Genomic DNA, 17,531 nt, shown 5'->3' with positions numbered 1-17,531 from the left:
TACTTAAGACTGTATATATTGGGAGAGGAGAAGAGGGAAAAAATAAAACAGAAGTTTGTCCAAAGGTTTAAATATTTTTAACAATTGCCTGAAGATTACTTGTTTTGATTATTTAATTTTTCCTGTTTCATCCCCATTCCCTCCCCCACAAAAACACTCTATATTGGAAACTTGCTTTGTACTAGAAAATTTGGAGGACCTTTCCTCTATTTATCAGCCATCTCCTTTTATATGCAGTCATCCTATGAATCCAGCGACTTCTTGGAGCAGATGCTAAGAATACCCTTTCCTATGCTAATAAAATATCATCACATTAATTTCATTTTAATTATGTTTACCGATTTTTATCAGGCCTGCTGCCTAATTACTTTATTTTATTTATGCATATTTATCTCTATTATAGGAACTGTTTAACAGAGCTGGAGCCATAGAGTAGCTCTGTGAGCTATTATATGTATGTTTTGCTGAGGTGTGGACTATTTATTTGTTTTAGTAAATTATGATTAAAAACTTGACATCGTAAGGAAGGACCAGCAATTGGAAGGACTTCCTCCCTCCTGTGGAGGAGTATAAAAAAAAAAAAACATAAGACATTTGTTGGTGAGATTTATATAGAACTTTAGAGTTTAGTTGGTATGAGGTCTTAAGATGGCTAGATGTTTTCTCCTGCACAGCTTTTAATCTCTTTTGTCTCCAAAGTAGTTTTACTATACTAGACCTCAAGTCTCCTTCAATATTGAAATTTGTGTGACTTTTAAAAGAAAAATTTCACCTTACTAAAAAATTAGAGTTAAGAGATAAAGATGAGAAATATTTTTATATTCTTTTATATGATACATAATGTTACATTTTATATAATGTGTATAGAATAGTTTGAAATCATAAACCTTTTCACATTATTTTTATGAGAAGGCAATACTTATAAAGAAGCAGAATTATTTTACTGAAAATAATTTTCATTTCAATGACTAAATATAACTTTATTGGTTTTTCTTCTTTTAAAAAAATATCTAACAGAGAAGAAAATCACGATATTCAGACCTTGACTTTGAGGTAAGTTTCTAAGATTTTTTAAAAATAATTTTAATTACTTGAATTTAAAATTGATATATAATTACTTAAACACATTACTCTGTGCAACTATGTTGAGGTTCTTTTCTAAATTAAATGAGAAGTGAAAAAATTTTTAATTAAAACCTATATTAGTTATAGAAAAAAAATTTAAGGCTCTAATTACTTAAATATATGCTAAACAGAGATTTTCCAGACAAGTGAGGAGTGAGGAATCTTTTTATAAATGGCAACATATGTGGGTAACTTATGGTAAGGCCTGAACTTGGTCAGTTCAGTTTGCTGTGAGGTGGGAATGTTCGCTCTTTAATCTTTCATTTTTAAAACAATTATAACTGTTTTACTTTGTGACAGCTGTAAGAGAGCCCGTGGGGATGCCTTGGCTGGCTAGCTAGGCTTTCTCTGGGATTTACTTGCCTATGTTTTGATTCCTATTATTTAGGTTCTCTCAGGTACATTCCAGATTCTTTTTTCCAATAGCAAGTGTAGGTTCAATCTGCTCCTGTGTTTAGTAAATGCCTTTTCACAGATATAAAGATGAAGATCTTCATTTTCCAATTTACATTGAATTTATATTGATGCTGCAATATCGGTGCTAGAAATTACTGAAATCATGTCATTTGAACAGTTTATGCTAAGCACAAAATTAATGATGTTTGAGCATCACATAAAATGCACTTATGCATCTTGATAATTGGAGATGATTCATAGCCTGCTGACATAATTGGATAGACTACATCATAAATTGCTCCAACATATTTGTGCTGTTGTGATGCTTACATAAAACAATATTCTTAGCTGATATTCCTAAAATTATGGGAACCTCCTAGAACATGGCAAGTCATAATTTAATCATTTCATTTACGTAAATGAATGTTGTTGCTCAGTAACATACATGAGGTATCAAAAATGAGATTTAATTGTTTTTATTTATTGCAATGGTAAACAAGGTCTGGTTTTACCCTGAATAGAGAAAAAATATAAGTCTTTTTTAGAAATATTTCAGAAGTATTTGTATAGGATACTAAATGATGATAAAGAATATAGCAGTTAGTACTGACATGGCTCAATTGTAGCAATCTGACATGGGATGAATATTTTATTATATCCTAAGTTTTTATGGCAAAAAGATAAGGAGTATAAATTCAAAGAGAATAAATTCAGCAATCTTCTACTTTTAAGTTCTTTAGTACTTTTTTGTTGTTGTTAATTCTCACCTGAGGATATTTTTTCCATTGAAACAGAATGAAAGGGAGGGGGAGAGACAGACACATTGATTGGTTGCCCCCTACATGTGCCCAGGCCAGGGATAGAGCCTGCAACCAAGGTATGTGCCCTTGACTGGAATTGAACCCAGAACCCTTCAGTCCTTTGGCTGACCCTTCAACCACTGAGCCCACCGGCTAGGGCTCTTAAGTACTTTTAAAGGGATAGATACCCCTCCCCATTCTTCAGTTAGTAAAAAACAGAAGATCATATTGTGTGTGTGTTGTATTGGCCTAAAAGCAGTAAGTTGTAAGGGTAGAACAAAGACAAGGAGGTGGGAATTAACCCACTGGCATCAGGGACAAAATATGAAAACTTAGATCAAAAATTAAGCCTCAGTGCAACCAGCCAAAATTATGTAATCTCAAGCACTGAAAAGAAATCTAATCATGCCGTGTCACTTAGAGCATTAGAAAAACTTTCTTTTTTTTAAAATATATTCTCTATGGCAACTGGTAGCAGATTCCTTAAGCTGATACTTCTTTCTCTGCTTTAGTATTCTATTCTTACATATAACATGGTATTTTCAAAACATATTGATGAAGAAATGTTGTAGCATGACAACCCTGGATATTTTTTAGCTCATTAATTGCTATAGTTATTGCATGATTGTAAAAGGCATTAAAACGTGGGGTAAAATAACTTTGAGCTATTGGTTTTTCTTTACAAATCATGTAGTAGTACTACTTCCCTTAGTCAATATACAACTTTAGTTCTGTGGCAGATATCTCAAATTATAATCAGAAAAAAATTTAAATGCTGATGAGTTTGAATACAATCTATTTTTACTTTGGATGGCCCTCGAAGAAGTCTAAGTTATCTTCTTCCCCTTTTAATTTAGTGTGCATAAATCTAACTTGTTTATGTCAAGCTTCCTGATAGCTCTCCAGCCCATAAGCTTTGCCACACAATGGCTAAGTTAGGCATTTTTGCCACTGACAAACAAACTGCCTTCTGGACTCCTGAAAGCATTTCTCCTTCAGACTTTAGGCCTTACACATGCCAGAGAATTTACACAGGATACTACAACTCATACACCCATAAAACTCTGTGGCTAGTAAGCACTATAGCTGAGAAAAAGTCCTTCCATGTAACCATCCCTAAGACAACACTGTATTCTTGGAATAAACAGAACTAAGTGTTGACTAGTCATAAAATGGTAGAACACTGGTTCTTGGAAAATATACAAAAAATACTACACTGATATTCTGTGACCAAACCTCTTATTGGATCTGTATTCCTAGCTCCAAGCAGAGATTTGTAATATAGTGAACATTCAGTAACTTTTTGCTTTAATAAAAAGTTAACCACCCTAGGCAGTTTGGCTCAATGAATAGAGCATTGGCCTGAGGACCAAAGGGTCCCGGGTTCAATTCTGGTCAAGGGCATGTACCTTGATTGCAGGCTGGGTACTGGTTGGGGTGCATGCAGGAGGTAACCAATGGATGTGTCTCTCTCACATTGATGTTTCTGTCTTTCCCTCCTTCTTCCACTCTCCCTAAAAATCCAATGGAAAAATATCCTCAGGTGATCATTAACAAAACAAACAAAAAGTTAACCAACACTGTATCTAAACTGAGGCAGAGACCAGTATATGGATTGACAGCTATGGAGGTGACACCTCAAAGATATCCACATCATATGTAACTCAAGGAGGTGAATGGCAGGTAGAAGTTGGCTAAGGTGTGATGACATGCTCAAGAAACAAGAAGCAAGTTGTATGTTACTGAAACATGGAACCTATGCAAAAAAAGAATAGACAGGGGAGGTAATTTAGAAACCATACTGCAAAGAACTTATACCCTAAGAGAGGAAATTTTACCTGATTTGTTACTAAAAGCTGCTAGGGCTTCTCTGTTGTATTTTGTTTTGTTTTATAGTGAGGAATGATTTGCTATGATCTGGGCTTGGAAAGATTAATATGGCAGTAATAGGAAGGATAGGTTGGAATAGGGTGAATGTGAAAGTTGAAATACAAATTAGAAAGTAACTAGTCCAGGTAAGAAATAATAAGGTCCATTTCCTAGAAGTGATAGGGTAAGAAGGGGACGGGTAGATGGGTAGAGTCAAGATCTATGGAATTTGTCCTTGACTTTGCAGGCCTGAGCCTGGGTTTCTAGTACTATCAACAGATCCAGGGAAATTAAGACACCTTGTTAGGATGAGTTGCATTTAATACTATAGGAATTAAGATGTCTAACAGTATTAAATCAGAAATATTAGGCAAGTAGTTTAAATTTTCTGTATGGTTTGATGATGAAGCTCAGGTAATTCTTAGTAATGTAAGTATAAACATCCATTCTGAAACTATAATGGACATTGTCTTCCATTCCATGCTAATTATTTATTTTCTCTTCCAAAAATATGGCAATAAACCTTGTCATATTCTTCTATGGGAAACATGCAGGCTCTGATAAACACCTTAGAGTTTCCTGTGAAGTTCCTAGTGAGCCTCACACATCACATACCCTTTTCGCTTTTCAAACTGGAGAGAGGTAAAGGTGAGCAGAGGGCACAAGGCAGCACAGATCTATATTAACCATGGCCTAAAAGATCTTGGGAAACAGTTAAGATAAAATATTACTTTGTTATTTTAGATCACTATGAAGACAGGGAAACTATGGCATAGAACAGAGGTATTCAATTTTTTTCCCATCTCATGACACATAAACTAAATACTAAAATTATGCGGCATACCAAAAAATATCTTTTTTACTGATTGCATTTGTTCGTGCTATTCGGCTATTGTGTTGGCTGTTATTTTTTTATTTGACAATCTAAGGGAAAAGAGGTTAGTGCTCCTGACTTAATAGTCAGGTATTGCATAATGCTTTAAAAGTTCTTTTGGCACACTGATTGAAAATCGCTGACACAGAAGATACATTTTATGTTAATTTCTAAATTAAAGCATATGAATCCTAAGAAACATCTAGGCCCCTCCTTCTTTGTCCCTGACCTGACCCCCAGCAGTAAATGCACTTGTTAGGCAATCAGCACACATCCCCAAGGAAAAGTTTGAGCAGTGCAGTACTAGTTACATCTCTCTCTTCTATATTACTAAATTTACACTGCTGCAAAGTTATTTGTAGCCAAGTATACTGTTGACAGTGACAAAATATGTATATATATTATGTATATATATATTCAGTTTATCAGACCCTTTTTGTCTAGTTTCTTTTAAGCCCTGGGTGCTATTTATTCAAATAGAAACATACTTGGAACCAAGGATACTATGTCAGGCAGTTCAAGTGGCTACATTGGGACTCTGGCTAAGGAAAGGTACATAAAACATTCTGTTCCCACCCAGCTTTACAAATCAAGCTAAGACCCTGCTACCTTAGTGGCTGAGTGTTGACTCATGAACCCAGAGGTCATTGGTTAGATTCCAGGTGAGGGCACATGCCCAGGTTGCAGGCTCGATCCCTAGTAGGGGTGTACAGGAGGCATTTGATCGATATTTCTATCTATCCCTCTCCCTTCCTGTCTCACTAAAATCAAGCTAAATTTCTGCAATGTGTGTTGTTTCCATAACAAGAGTTTTGACATTCATTTCAGACTAGTATTAACAGCCACTCTGGATGTAAGCCTTCTATGCAAAGCAGTAAAGAATAAAAATAGCCATAGGTTTAGAACAGTAAATATGGACAGTAGCAATAGAAGTATATAAACTTCTAAGGCTGGTAAAGTTAATTCAGGCAAAGTGGTTTCTAATTCCTATCAGCAGATGATTTCCAGGCCCCATAATCTAAAGTTTATAGTCAGAAAATTCTCCAGCTTTTTCTAGCACCTTTTCTGTTGGTAAAAGTCTGAATATAGTAATGCCTATCTTATCCTGTGTAATTCAGACTTAAAGAAATCCCAACTCTATAATCCAATTTTTGAATTTAAAAGGGAGAACCTCTAAACTACTTTTATCAAACCTTCCTACAGGCCCTTTATGAGCTACTGGTAAAGAAAATATGGGAGAACAATAGGGTGAGAAGGCAGGGTTCCTGCCTGGGGCCACGGAAAAGAGCCTTCCTTCCAGTGGGGAAACCTCTTCAATAGGAGAGAAGGCCGGATTTATGGTGGCCCTCCCTGTACAGGCATCTTCCCTGGTCAATATGCCCATGCCATCTCATTCATTCAATTTATTCCATGCACACTTACCCAACACCTGCTGAAAGCCAAACACTGTGCTAAGTGGCAGGAATACGAAGTCACTGTCCAGAAGGTGTTCAGAGAGAGAGATGAAGACCAACCTTTCAAAAGATTAATGCAGACCTGTGGGATAGTTGCAAGTGATCAATATCCACAGAGTTTATGGGCTCACGACAAAAGGCAGCTAACCCACCCTAGATTGTTTCATCTCCTTTTCCACCTGAATAGCATAATCACAGACTTGAACAGTCCAGAGGAGGACGTTCCCTGCATCTCTGGGATACATCTAAGATAGCAGCATGCACAGAAAACCAACTGTGGAATAGAATGAATTTCAGCTCTCTCACCACCTGTGTGAGCCTGAGAGCTTGACTGATCCTCTTGAGCTTCAGTCTCCTAATGAGATGATGACTGCTACCTCCCAGGGTCATTGTGAGGATTAAGAAAGATAATAATGGCTACATTTCTTAAGCGCCATGTCAATCACTGGTGACTGACACTATACTTTCAGTCCGGAAGACAAAACAGGCTGGGCACTTAACGTGTTAAGTGGCTCTTATCTGGGTCTCCATTGATAAGTGACTTACATCCCTTTTTAAATCTTCAAAACAACCCTGCAAGGTTATTCAGTCTACTAAAACTGGGGCGAAAGGACGATTGGATTTTGTGCCTCAAACCACACAACTTGAAAGTAATAGAATGAGATCTAAATCCAAGTTTGTCCAGACCTAGAGTTCTTAGATTTGACATAACCCAAATATTTCATCTAGGAAATCACCTGAGATATAGTAGATGCTCAAGATAGATTGTTTACATCCTGATGTTTTTTTAAATAAGTTCCATGAAAGTGCTTTACAGTTTATCATTTTTCTCTAATATCAACAATTAAAAGGCTGCAAAGAAACACAAACCTTTCATGAGACATTATTTTTTTGTGCAGTTAGGGTATAGGTTCATACACAGCTTCAAAAAATGTTGAGTGATAATAATTTGAGTGAAAGGGAGCATTACCAAGCCTTTATCTTTATTACAAAAGATGCCTTTAATAGCTGACAGGTATTGTAACCGAAGGAGTAGAAAATCCATATGAGTTAAAATTTCATCATTACAAAGTTTTAGAAAACTGAGTTCTAAATTGAGTTTTTCACACAGAAGTCAATTTTTTTGGGACACAGGATGAGTCACAGAAGAAAGAAAAAGATAGATAAATAAACCCTAAGGTTAGTAAAAACCCCCAAATAGCCATTAAAATGGACCAGTAAGATTTATAAACATGCAAAATTCTCACTGGGTGGTTAAAACTATCAAAAGCATGAGTGCTATAAAGAAATAATTATTCTGAGAGGTAAATAAGGGGAAACACTTATTACTTGTTAAAACTAAAACCACAGCTAAGTTTTTATCCTCAAACATTGCTGAATTAGAAGCTCTCCAATATTTTCTGTGCTGCCAGCTCTCCTGTCATTGGAAACTTCCCCACTAAAAAGCTGAAAGAAACACTTGTGTGTGAACAGGAAGGAATCATGCCCATGACAGATACATGAGTTGTCGATTAGCAGTTCTAATGTGGTACTTCTGTCAGAACTACCAGGCCATCATTGCTATGGTGATTTCTGGTAGCACCAAAGTGGGAATTTCAAATTAAAAAGATTATCTGGCATGAAGATATATTTGCAATTAATGTTTTGTGTTTTTTTAGTAGGAAAGGCCCCAGATTGCAGCATCCATATTTTTTTTGTTTCCAAATTAATTTGAGTCCTTGAGCTTTAATATTCAGAGGAGCTCTCATGAACCTATGTAGAACATTGCAAAATGCTTTTTGGTTATATAACATTGGTGTCTACCACATATACCACATATATTTTGAGTATATTCTAAGAAATCCAGTTCCTCAAAATCCACTCAATTCAGAATCAGATGCTGCCCATTCAGTCAGAATATGATTATAAACACTCCAGTCAGCTAATGTATCCTCATTTCTATGAGATATATTTGAGCCTTTGAGTCATTAAACATGCTTTATCTAATAGAGATATTTGGTTGCAAGAGACAGAGTGTCTTTAACAAACAAAAGAGAACTTTGTTGGAAGGGTATGGAAAAAATTTACCTCTTGGCCAGGGGACGGTAGGGGTCTTGATTCACATTTTCAATAGCATGGGGAAGTACTGCTAGTTCCCCAATGCAAAGTGACAATCCTCTCATGAGTTGAAAGATAAAAGGAGACTGCACAAAATCACATGCCCACCTTACAACAGAGGAGCTGTGCTAATAATATCAACTATCTTAGAAGACAATGAGTTCCTTGTCTTTGGGAAAGGACAAGCTCATTGAGGGAAGGGAACTTAGGTATAAGATAAAAATTATACCAGCAATTCTCTGAATTTCAGCAAACAAAAAAGGGAACAGACAATATACAGGGAGAACTGATTTAAGAATTTTCCACTTAAATATGAATACATTAAAATGTAGGAATCATTTACTTACATTTCTTTTAGCAAATTCCCCTATCACTTACTCTTATAACACTGCCATTTGCTTTCCTTATCACAGCTCTAATTTAACATGTATTTGAGTTATGTGATTAATGCCTATGTCTTCATTGTATCTCAAGTTATTAGAAGGCAGGAACTCTGCCAGGTTGTGCACACCATTGTTACTGCAGCATCTAGAACAACATGTGGTGTATTATCTAACAGAATGAAATACCTTTAGAGAAATGTCAGTTGTGTGGCATCACTACTACTACACCTTAGCAGAAAATAGCTACATAGTAAGATTCATGATCATGAAAAATACTATTTGTAAATTAGAACCAGTCATCAGTATACTGACTACTATACTTTTCAAAAAAGGTATTCCTTGTCCACAAATCCGTATTTTAATCAGTGTCTCAGGACCTGATAATGAGTGGGAATATCTGCCTCCCCTAGGATAGAATGTACTGCAATATGTTTGCCAGCTGCGTGGTCCTCAGAATCCCTCTATGGAGTAGCTTATGCAAATCCTCCCTCTTATAAATCTCTATCAGCCATCACTAGTCAAATTATGTTTGCCTGGTGTTTCCCTGTAAATCCTGCAAATCTGTTTCCTGTACTCTCCCCAAAACTGATGGGAAGTTAATCGCTCTATAATTGCTTGCTATGTTTCATGTCCCCATAATGAGTAATGTTGCCATGTTCTCATCCTCAACCACTTGATTTGTCAACAACAGTTCCTAGAGGTAAGAGGAATAGAGATGAAAATAATGTAGTTGTAGCAAGACTTGAAATAGCAGAATTATCTCAAATAAAAGTAGGCTAATAAAAAGAGAATAAATTAGCTAAACAAAGTATTGCCTAAATACAGATCCATTAAATATAGAACATTAAAGTTGACATAAAAGAGAATAAGGCTTTTTTTTTTAATCCTCACCCAAGGATATGTTTTCATTGATTTTAGAGAGAGACTAAGGGAGAGGAAGAGAGAAACATTAATCAGTTGTCCCAACCAGGATTGGAACCTGCCACCTTTTTGGTCTAAGGGATGACACTCCAACTAGGCATTATAGATCTTCCCCTAACAATATATTTCTTTTTCAAAACAAATCCTTACTTTTGAAAATATTTGGCAATTAAAACAACAGACCAAAAGTTCAAATTATAGGGTAGGCATAATATAATATACCTATGCAATACACATGAGGAAATGGTAAGTTATGAAACACATGCTTAAAAGAGCACACACAAAGAAGAGTAAAATAATAAATTCCCTATATTTAAAAGTGTTATTTTAAAGGAGAAAATACCTTTCTCAATTTTGATTTTTACAAGTTAAAAATATAGTATTGTGATTCTCTAAGTTGCGTCTTCATGTTTGTGCAAGATTTTACAGTATTTTTAACACTAGATTGCCCAAGGAAGTCATTTTGACTGCTTTTTAATTTCAATTAGAAAAACAATTATGTATATAAGGACACAAGGTCTTAGAATTTTGTGACTTTTTGTACAACATATAAATGCATTTATTAACACTAGAAAGACTGAAACTTAGTATATACCTATATTGCCCCAAAGCAGTCAAAATGACTGCATTGTGAAAGAATAATATTGGAGCACACTTCACTTATGTTCCTTAGCTTTTCCAATAACTCACTTCTATTCGACATTTCTTTCATAAATTTTGGGCGCAAAAGAAATAAACAACTTATTAGAACAAGTATCACTGCATAAAGATTCGAATAACAAGTACTAGTTTAGCTTATTGAGCAACTGCAACTTACCAAGTATCGACAATTTATCATGTACTTGTATGTTATCATGTGACGGTAATAAAAAAAAATGAAAACTGTTATTTCAATACAGAGCCGAACTGGTCATATAAGAAATTTACTCAATTCAATAATAAGAGTCATTTGATTATTTAAAATTTCCCAAGCAGTCAAAATGACTGCTTTTGGGCAATATAGGTATAACACACACATATATATACTGGAAATGGAGGGGGGAGGTAACTATAGTTATTAACACTAGATTGCCCAAGGAAGTCATTTTGACTGATTTTTAATTTCAATTAGAAAAACAATTATATATATAAGGACACAATGTCTTAGAATTTTGTGACTTTTTGTACAACATATAAATGCGTTTATTAATAATTGTAGTTACCTCCCCCCTCCATTTCCGGTATATATATATGTGTTATACCTATATTGCCCAAAAGCAGTCATTTTGACTGCTTGGGAAATTTTAAATAATCAAATGACTCTTATTATTGAATTGAATAAATTTCTTATATGACCAGTTCGGCTCTGTATTGAAATAACAGTTTTCATTTTTTTTTATTACTGTCACATGATAACATACAAGTACATGATAAATTGTCGATACTTGATAAGTTGCAGTTGCTCAATAAGCTAAACTAGTACTTGTTATTCGAATCTTTATGCAGTGATACTTGTTCTAATAAGTTGTTTATTTTATTTCTTTTGCGCCCAAAATTTATGAAAGAAATGTCGAATAGAAGTGAGTTATTGGAAAAGCTAAGGAACATAAGTGAAGAGTGCTCCGATATTATTCTTTCACAATGCAGTCATTTTGACTGCTTTTGGGCAATATAGGTATATACTAAGTTTCAGTCTTTCTAGTGTTAAATGCTCTGTGATAGAAGATTCAGTCCATGTTACTTAACCCAAGGTCATTTTTATGTATGACTCTATTTGTTCAGTTAATGTGAAGTTGGGAGAAAAGACTATAACCAGAAATGAAGAGTATCAATATATATTTGTGTCTGTGATTTTAGGAACTCTTCAACCACACAATTTATGCTCTGAATCCTAATTGTTAAGATTCAGTACCATCTCATGAATAAATATATGAAACCTATGGGTCAGATTTTTCTTTGTGCGAAACTCTATCAGTATTCACATGGAAAGTATAAGATTTTAGATCTTACCTATTATTTCAGACACTTCAGTGCTTTGAGTCAGTCTTAAATGGCAGGGCCTGGGATTCTGTTCCCCCTTTAGTGCAGTCAGCTAGGATTTTAGTGTTTATAGAAATAAAACATTAAAAAGTAATATTTCCCATAGCAAACATTGAGAGACTCAGGTGCTTTACAAGTCCAAGTTTTGGTGTGTGTGTTTTTTACAATGTAACAATTTTTGTAAAACAGTTTTAACTCTAAATGATGAAAATCCTACACAGGAATGACTGCTACATTTTTAATGCACCCACAAGAGAAACCTATTTTTTGGTAATCTTGTAAGTAGAAGAAAAAGCCAATTTTTCATGTTCAAGAAGTGCTGACTATAAGACAAGGATTTGGTGGAACTCATTTGCATCTATAGCACCTTTTGGGACCTCCTGGTTCCTGCCAAACTTAATTTCCCTTATTAATAAGGCAAATATATTAAATTTCTTTTTCTAATGCATTAATCAAATTAGAAATGAGAACTATCCTGGTGTCTTTTGCAGAAGGTCATGCATACAAGGAAGAGGCATATGGAACTGTTTCAGGAACTAAATCAGAAATTTCAAACTTTGGACAGATTTCGGGATATACCAAATACAAGCAGTATGGTGAGTATTTTTTTGCTTCATCAGTACTTGATGCCATGCTAATAATGTGTCCCATTAGCTATTATCCCTGCCCTCCAGGAGCTCCTATTTGTCTTGGGAACAAGACTTGGATCTGTAGAAAAAATTAACCCCCCCCCCCCAAAATGTACTTTGGAATGTGCTAAGAGGCAAATTAGGAATGACAGAATCTTAAAGCATTTTTATTCATATTTCAGATGCTCTCATAAGCTTTAATTGAAATTAGTTATATATCAAAAATATGTTAGCTTCACCTGGAATTTTTATCAGAGTTAAAAATTAACCCTATATACAGATAATTAATTTTTTCCATTTTTTTGAAGGCCTGCATTTTAAGGTTATAAAATGTTACCTGAAACCAGAGTGGTCGGTTTTATTTCCAGGAGATTTGGGATACACATCAACACTGAGGGCTTTGACTGCTGATGTGACCTTTCTCTTCTCATTCATTCCCACTACTACAATCCTAACATCTGACTTCATCAAATAAAATGAAATTTTGTGGTTACTACATGCATGGCACAGTCAGAGCTCTACGGAAGCTGCATAATTATTTGTGAGTCTAGAAATCAGTGCACTAGTAGGAAGCTCACCAAGAACTACCTGATCCTGAGGAAGTTGCAGTCTCAGGTCCCTAAAGTTCTATTTTCTCTTAAATCGAGCATAGAAAATAGTAATATGTGTTTCCTTCATGTCTCACAGCACTTTCCAAAGCAGGTAGGGCACTTGAGAGGGTCAGAAGCTAAGACTCAGCTGTAAGAAAGAGAGCTGGATTGCTACTTGACACTACTCTTCACTCCACTATGGTGTTCTTCCTTTTCCTGAACCTCTGCAGTCCATCATCTGGGGTTTTGAGTATCTATCTATCATCTATCTATCTATCTATCTATCTATCTATCTATCTATCTATCTATCTATCTATCTATCACGCTAAGGTACATGGTGTTTGATCACCTCAAACTTTAGTGACTAATTTATATGTGTCATGAGTCTTAGTCCCAGCTTCCCAATCAATAACATTAACTTTTGAAGCATAATAATTTATGTATCTTTATGTTTTTCTTGTGTTCTTCTCAGTACTAGTATAGTCCTGGTCATGGTAAGTTACCAAAAAAGGGCTTTTCTTGATTTATTGCATGTCTATAATAGTTCAATCTGTGTTTATTAAATGAAGGATATAAGAAATACTATACACTTTGGCTCTGTTCAGTAAATAGGTATATATCACCTATTTTCCTCCTTATAGGAGGAATCGTGCATTATGTGAGATCACCATCACAAAGCTAGACATGTAGAAGACACTTCAATGTAATGAGTGGTTCTCTCTCATCTCCAAATATTAAGCTGTCAATTTTTAGTTAGCAGACAAATGAGAATTGCATCATTGAGATTAGACCCAAACACATTAGCTACTCATTTTGGAATATTGAAAGCTAACATTGAAATAAATTGAAGAAACTTTATTTGTTTAAACTAAAAAGAGAGGGTTATGTTTAGAAATCTGAAAGGGTTATGCAACAGATACAGCTGGCTAGCTGCTATAATATGATTGTAATTTCCCCTTGTGGAATGCTCTGGCTATTAAATCATAATGGCACAAATATCTGTATCTCAGTTTCCTGACAACCAAAATAGTCTACTAATTACACCACATTTCTATAGTAGCATGTCTTTTCTAAAAAAGATTTATAAATATTTATCATCTGGGAGGTAGGAGTAGGGAGAATAGCATTGTCATTGCTGGTTAACTATTGTCCTAAATATCAGAGAGCAGAAAAAATGTTTCTCATTCAGTTTTGATTAATAATGAGCATGTATGTGAATGGATCCATTATCATTAATTCAGTTATATAATTCATAATGGCATATTGCTAATGATAATCTGCACAACTGGGTAGAGAAAGACATTTTCAAAACAATCTCGATCAAGTCTTTTTTTTTTTTTTTTTTTTTTTTTGGCGACTACCTCAAAACACCTGCCTAGCTCTGCAAATAATGGTAATTATATTATGTAGAATTTTGGAAATCAAAGGCAAAGCAAAAGACCATTTAGTTCCTTTCCCTGCTTCCAGGCAGGACAACATTTAAATCACACTACAAAGAAAAGGTGTTGTTATGTTAAAAGAACTCTTTTACTTTGAATGTCTACCCCAAACTAGTCTCCATCAAGATCTCTTTTCCACCAAGGAGCTTCTCCAAATTTTTGCTTTTAGAATATAGAATAAACATACCCCTTTTCACTTTGTCTCCAATATTGGTAGAAGGAAGGGACTTAACTGCAAGTGACAGCTAGCCTGCCCCTGGACCCATGAGTTACGGGAAACAGACAGCTCTGCTGTGTTTGGGGTCACTCTGGATTCTCATGTCCAGCTAACATTCTATTTCTGTTTATACACCCCTAAGACCAAATTAGCATTTCTGGAAGCTTCCATGCATGTTGGCTTATATTGAGTATGTAATCGATTAGGCCTTTTTCACCCATGTTGCATTTTGACTATATCTTCTGTTTTGTACTTTAGCTAAAAAAATAAAAAACTGCTGCATAAATTCAAGAAGTTATACTAACTCTGATTGAATCTTATAAGATTTCGGCCTCCACTGAAGCCTGCCCTGGCCCTGTAGCTCTGTCAAATTCAATGATCTCTTTGGGCTGTTCCACAATTTATCATTCATCACTTGAACCACTGAAAATGGTACACCTTTCCATATGAGTGTGGGCTCCGCTCTTGTCACACTCAACCATACAGGAAGATCAGTAGCTTGTAGGCACCTTCCCTTGACTACCAGACCTCCTCCCTCTCTGATTGCTGGGTGCAGTAACTCTTCAGCACTAAAGAAGCACGGGGCCTCTCACCTAAAGGTTGTCTACACCTTTGTGATCAATGGTGAGGACCACACTGCAGCTGGGATGCCAGAGGAGATGAACATGAAAGCCAACCTTAATTTATTACCCACTAATACAGTGGTTCTCAACCTGTGGGTCGCGATCCCTTTGGCGGTCGAACGACCCTTTCACAGGGGTCGCCTAAGACCATCCTGCATATCAGATATTTACATTACAATTCATAACAGTAGCAACATTACAGTTATGAAGTAGCAACGAAAATAATTTTATGGTTGGGTCACAACATGAGGAACTGTATTTAAAGGGCCAGAAGGTTGAGAACCACTGCACTAATAGAACCTCTCAGAAAGTTAATCACTCAGGTACTGGCAATAATACTCTTTAAAATTGGAATCTAGACATTCTGACAAAGTTTAAAATTGGCCATTTTAGTTCATGTATCCATGGTGCCTGATCTTCAAAATATAAAAGGAAAATCATACCTGTTCCAAACATAATAAAACTCCTTGTTTCAAAGCAAACAAACTCACACTTTACGTACCAGGAATTCTTTTAAGATTGAACTTTCTGTCAAACTAGCTTCTCAGAAAGCTTGTTTAGACACAGCGCTTGCCTAAGAGAGAGAAATCCACCCTGTGGCTTGATTTGGCATAATTCACACCAGTGAACATCTCAATTGATGACTGATGATTCAGGTCACTGTACTGCCCCCAAACATTTAACCATTCCCCATCGCCTACAACATAAATTACAAATTTACCAGCCCTGCATACAAAGCCTTTATTCACCTCTTCCTGTTTTGGGTTTTTTTTGTGTTTGTTTTTTTCCAGCTATTCATTTTAATCCAACTAAAATAAATTGCTCATTGTTCTCAGAGTTGTCCCATCTCCATGCTCTCTGGATCTTTACTTCATAGTATGCGTAACTGTTCAACCATCCAACCTCCAGCTCCACATGTGTCTTCATGAACACACCTATCCTTCTTAGCCAACCCTAATGTCACTCTCCTCAGAAAAGGTTATGTGCTTTCCACAAAAAAAGCCATCTCTCCACTCTCCTCTGAACTCCCACAGCACATTTCCTGGATTGTAGATATATATAAATATCTCCATTTAACTGTAAGTATCTTCATAAGTATGATTACTTTAGTGTGAGCATTTCTAAAATACCAGATGTTATACTAGGCGGCTCCACTTTTCGTTTTTGCAACCCCACAAAGTAGGTAATGAGCTGCCCATTTTGCTAACTCCTTTCGCCCACAATACAAAGCTTATCTCTGTTTTACAAATGTTCAAGTTTTGAGGTTCAGAGAAATTGAGTAAATTGCTCAAGATCACATTCATTTGAAATGGAGCAAGTGGAATTTGGATCTGCATGTATCATGCTGCTTTTCCATATTTGATTTATCACCTTATTCTCCCTAATGCCTAATATGATGCCCAGCACAGAGCAGCTGATAAATATTGGTTGGAAGGAGGGAGGGAAGAAAGGAGGGAGAAAAAAGGGGTGATTTACAAAACTTCAGACTATTAGACTAAATCAGAATTAATCCCTTGCACAGCTCCTACAGGTGAACTTTTTATTCAATCATTGCTATTAGCTTTTTTTTTCTTATCTGTCATAATTATGAAGGCTAATAAGTGCTGAAAATATCTATTGTATTTAGGATTTTTAATAATTTATTTTCTAGTTATGATAAATATTTCTACAGTTTGTCTTTTTTCTTTAGAATGATTTTTAATATACTGAATGCAGATAATAATTCAAGTACTTGTTTTATGCCCCCCCCCTTCCCCACTAATTTGATTATATTTAGTAAAAGGCTAGAATTTGGGGGTGGGGAGGGGGGATAAAGGACACACTCAGTGTCTATAGTTGTTTTAGTTTAATTTTCTCTAAGGAGCTTTCAGTCATAATTGCCTTCTTGTTCTTTGATGTTACTCAGCTTAGTCTATCCCATTCCAGTTAGCAAAATGTTAGGCTATAGAAACCTCAACTGATGTGTCTACTCATATTTATTGAGCATCTATAACATATAATGTGGAAGATTTAGGTGAAGTCATAATTAGGCAGGACTTAAATCATAGGTAGCAAGAGGTTGTATATTATGAAACATAAGAAGGAATGGCACCTG

At 35.5% G+C, this 17,531-nt stretch overlaps 1 protein-coding gene across 3 annotated transcripts in view; it reads left to right on the top strand.

Annotated features, from left to right (window-relative positions):
- The window catches only part of ADGRB3 (adhesion G protein-coupled receptor B3), a 700,018-nt gene that overhangs the window by 680,073 nt on the left and 2,414 nt on the right, over window positions 1–17,531 (top strand). For all 3 annotated transcript variants that reach the window (XM_059701276.1, XM_059701274.1, XM_059701275.1), the window contains 2 exons: window positions 1,018–1,053; window positions 12,430–12,534. In XM_059701276.1, coding sequence (XP_059557259.1) covers window positions 1,018–1,053; window positions 12,430–12,534 — 141 coding nt within the window. The remainder of the gene's footprint in view (window positions 1–1,017; window positions 1,054–12,429; window positions 12,535–17,531) is intronic.

The sequence above is a fragment of the Myotis daubentonii genome, chromosome 6, assembly GCF_963259705.1.
Source record: "Myotis daubentonii chromosome 6, mMyoDau2.1, whole genome shotgun sequence".
Taxonomy (NCBI): Eukaryota; Metazoa; Chordata; class Mammalia; order Chiroptera; family Vespertilionidae; genus Myotis; species Myotis daubentonii.
The sequence above is the reverse complement of the archived record's forward strand: the minus strand, read 5'-3'. Positions and strand labels throughout refer to the sequence as shown.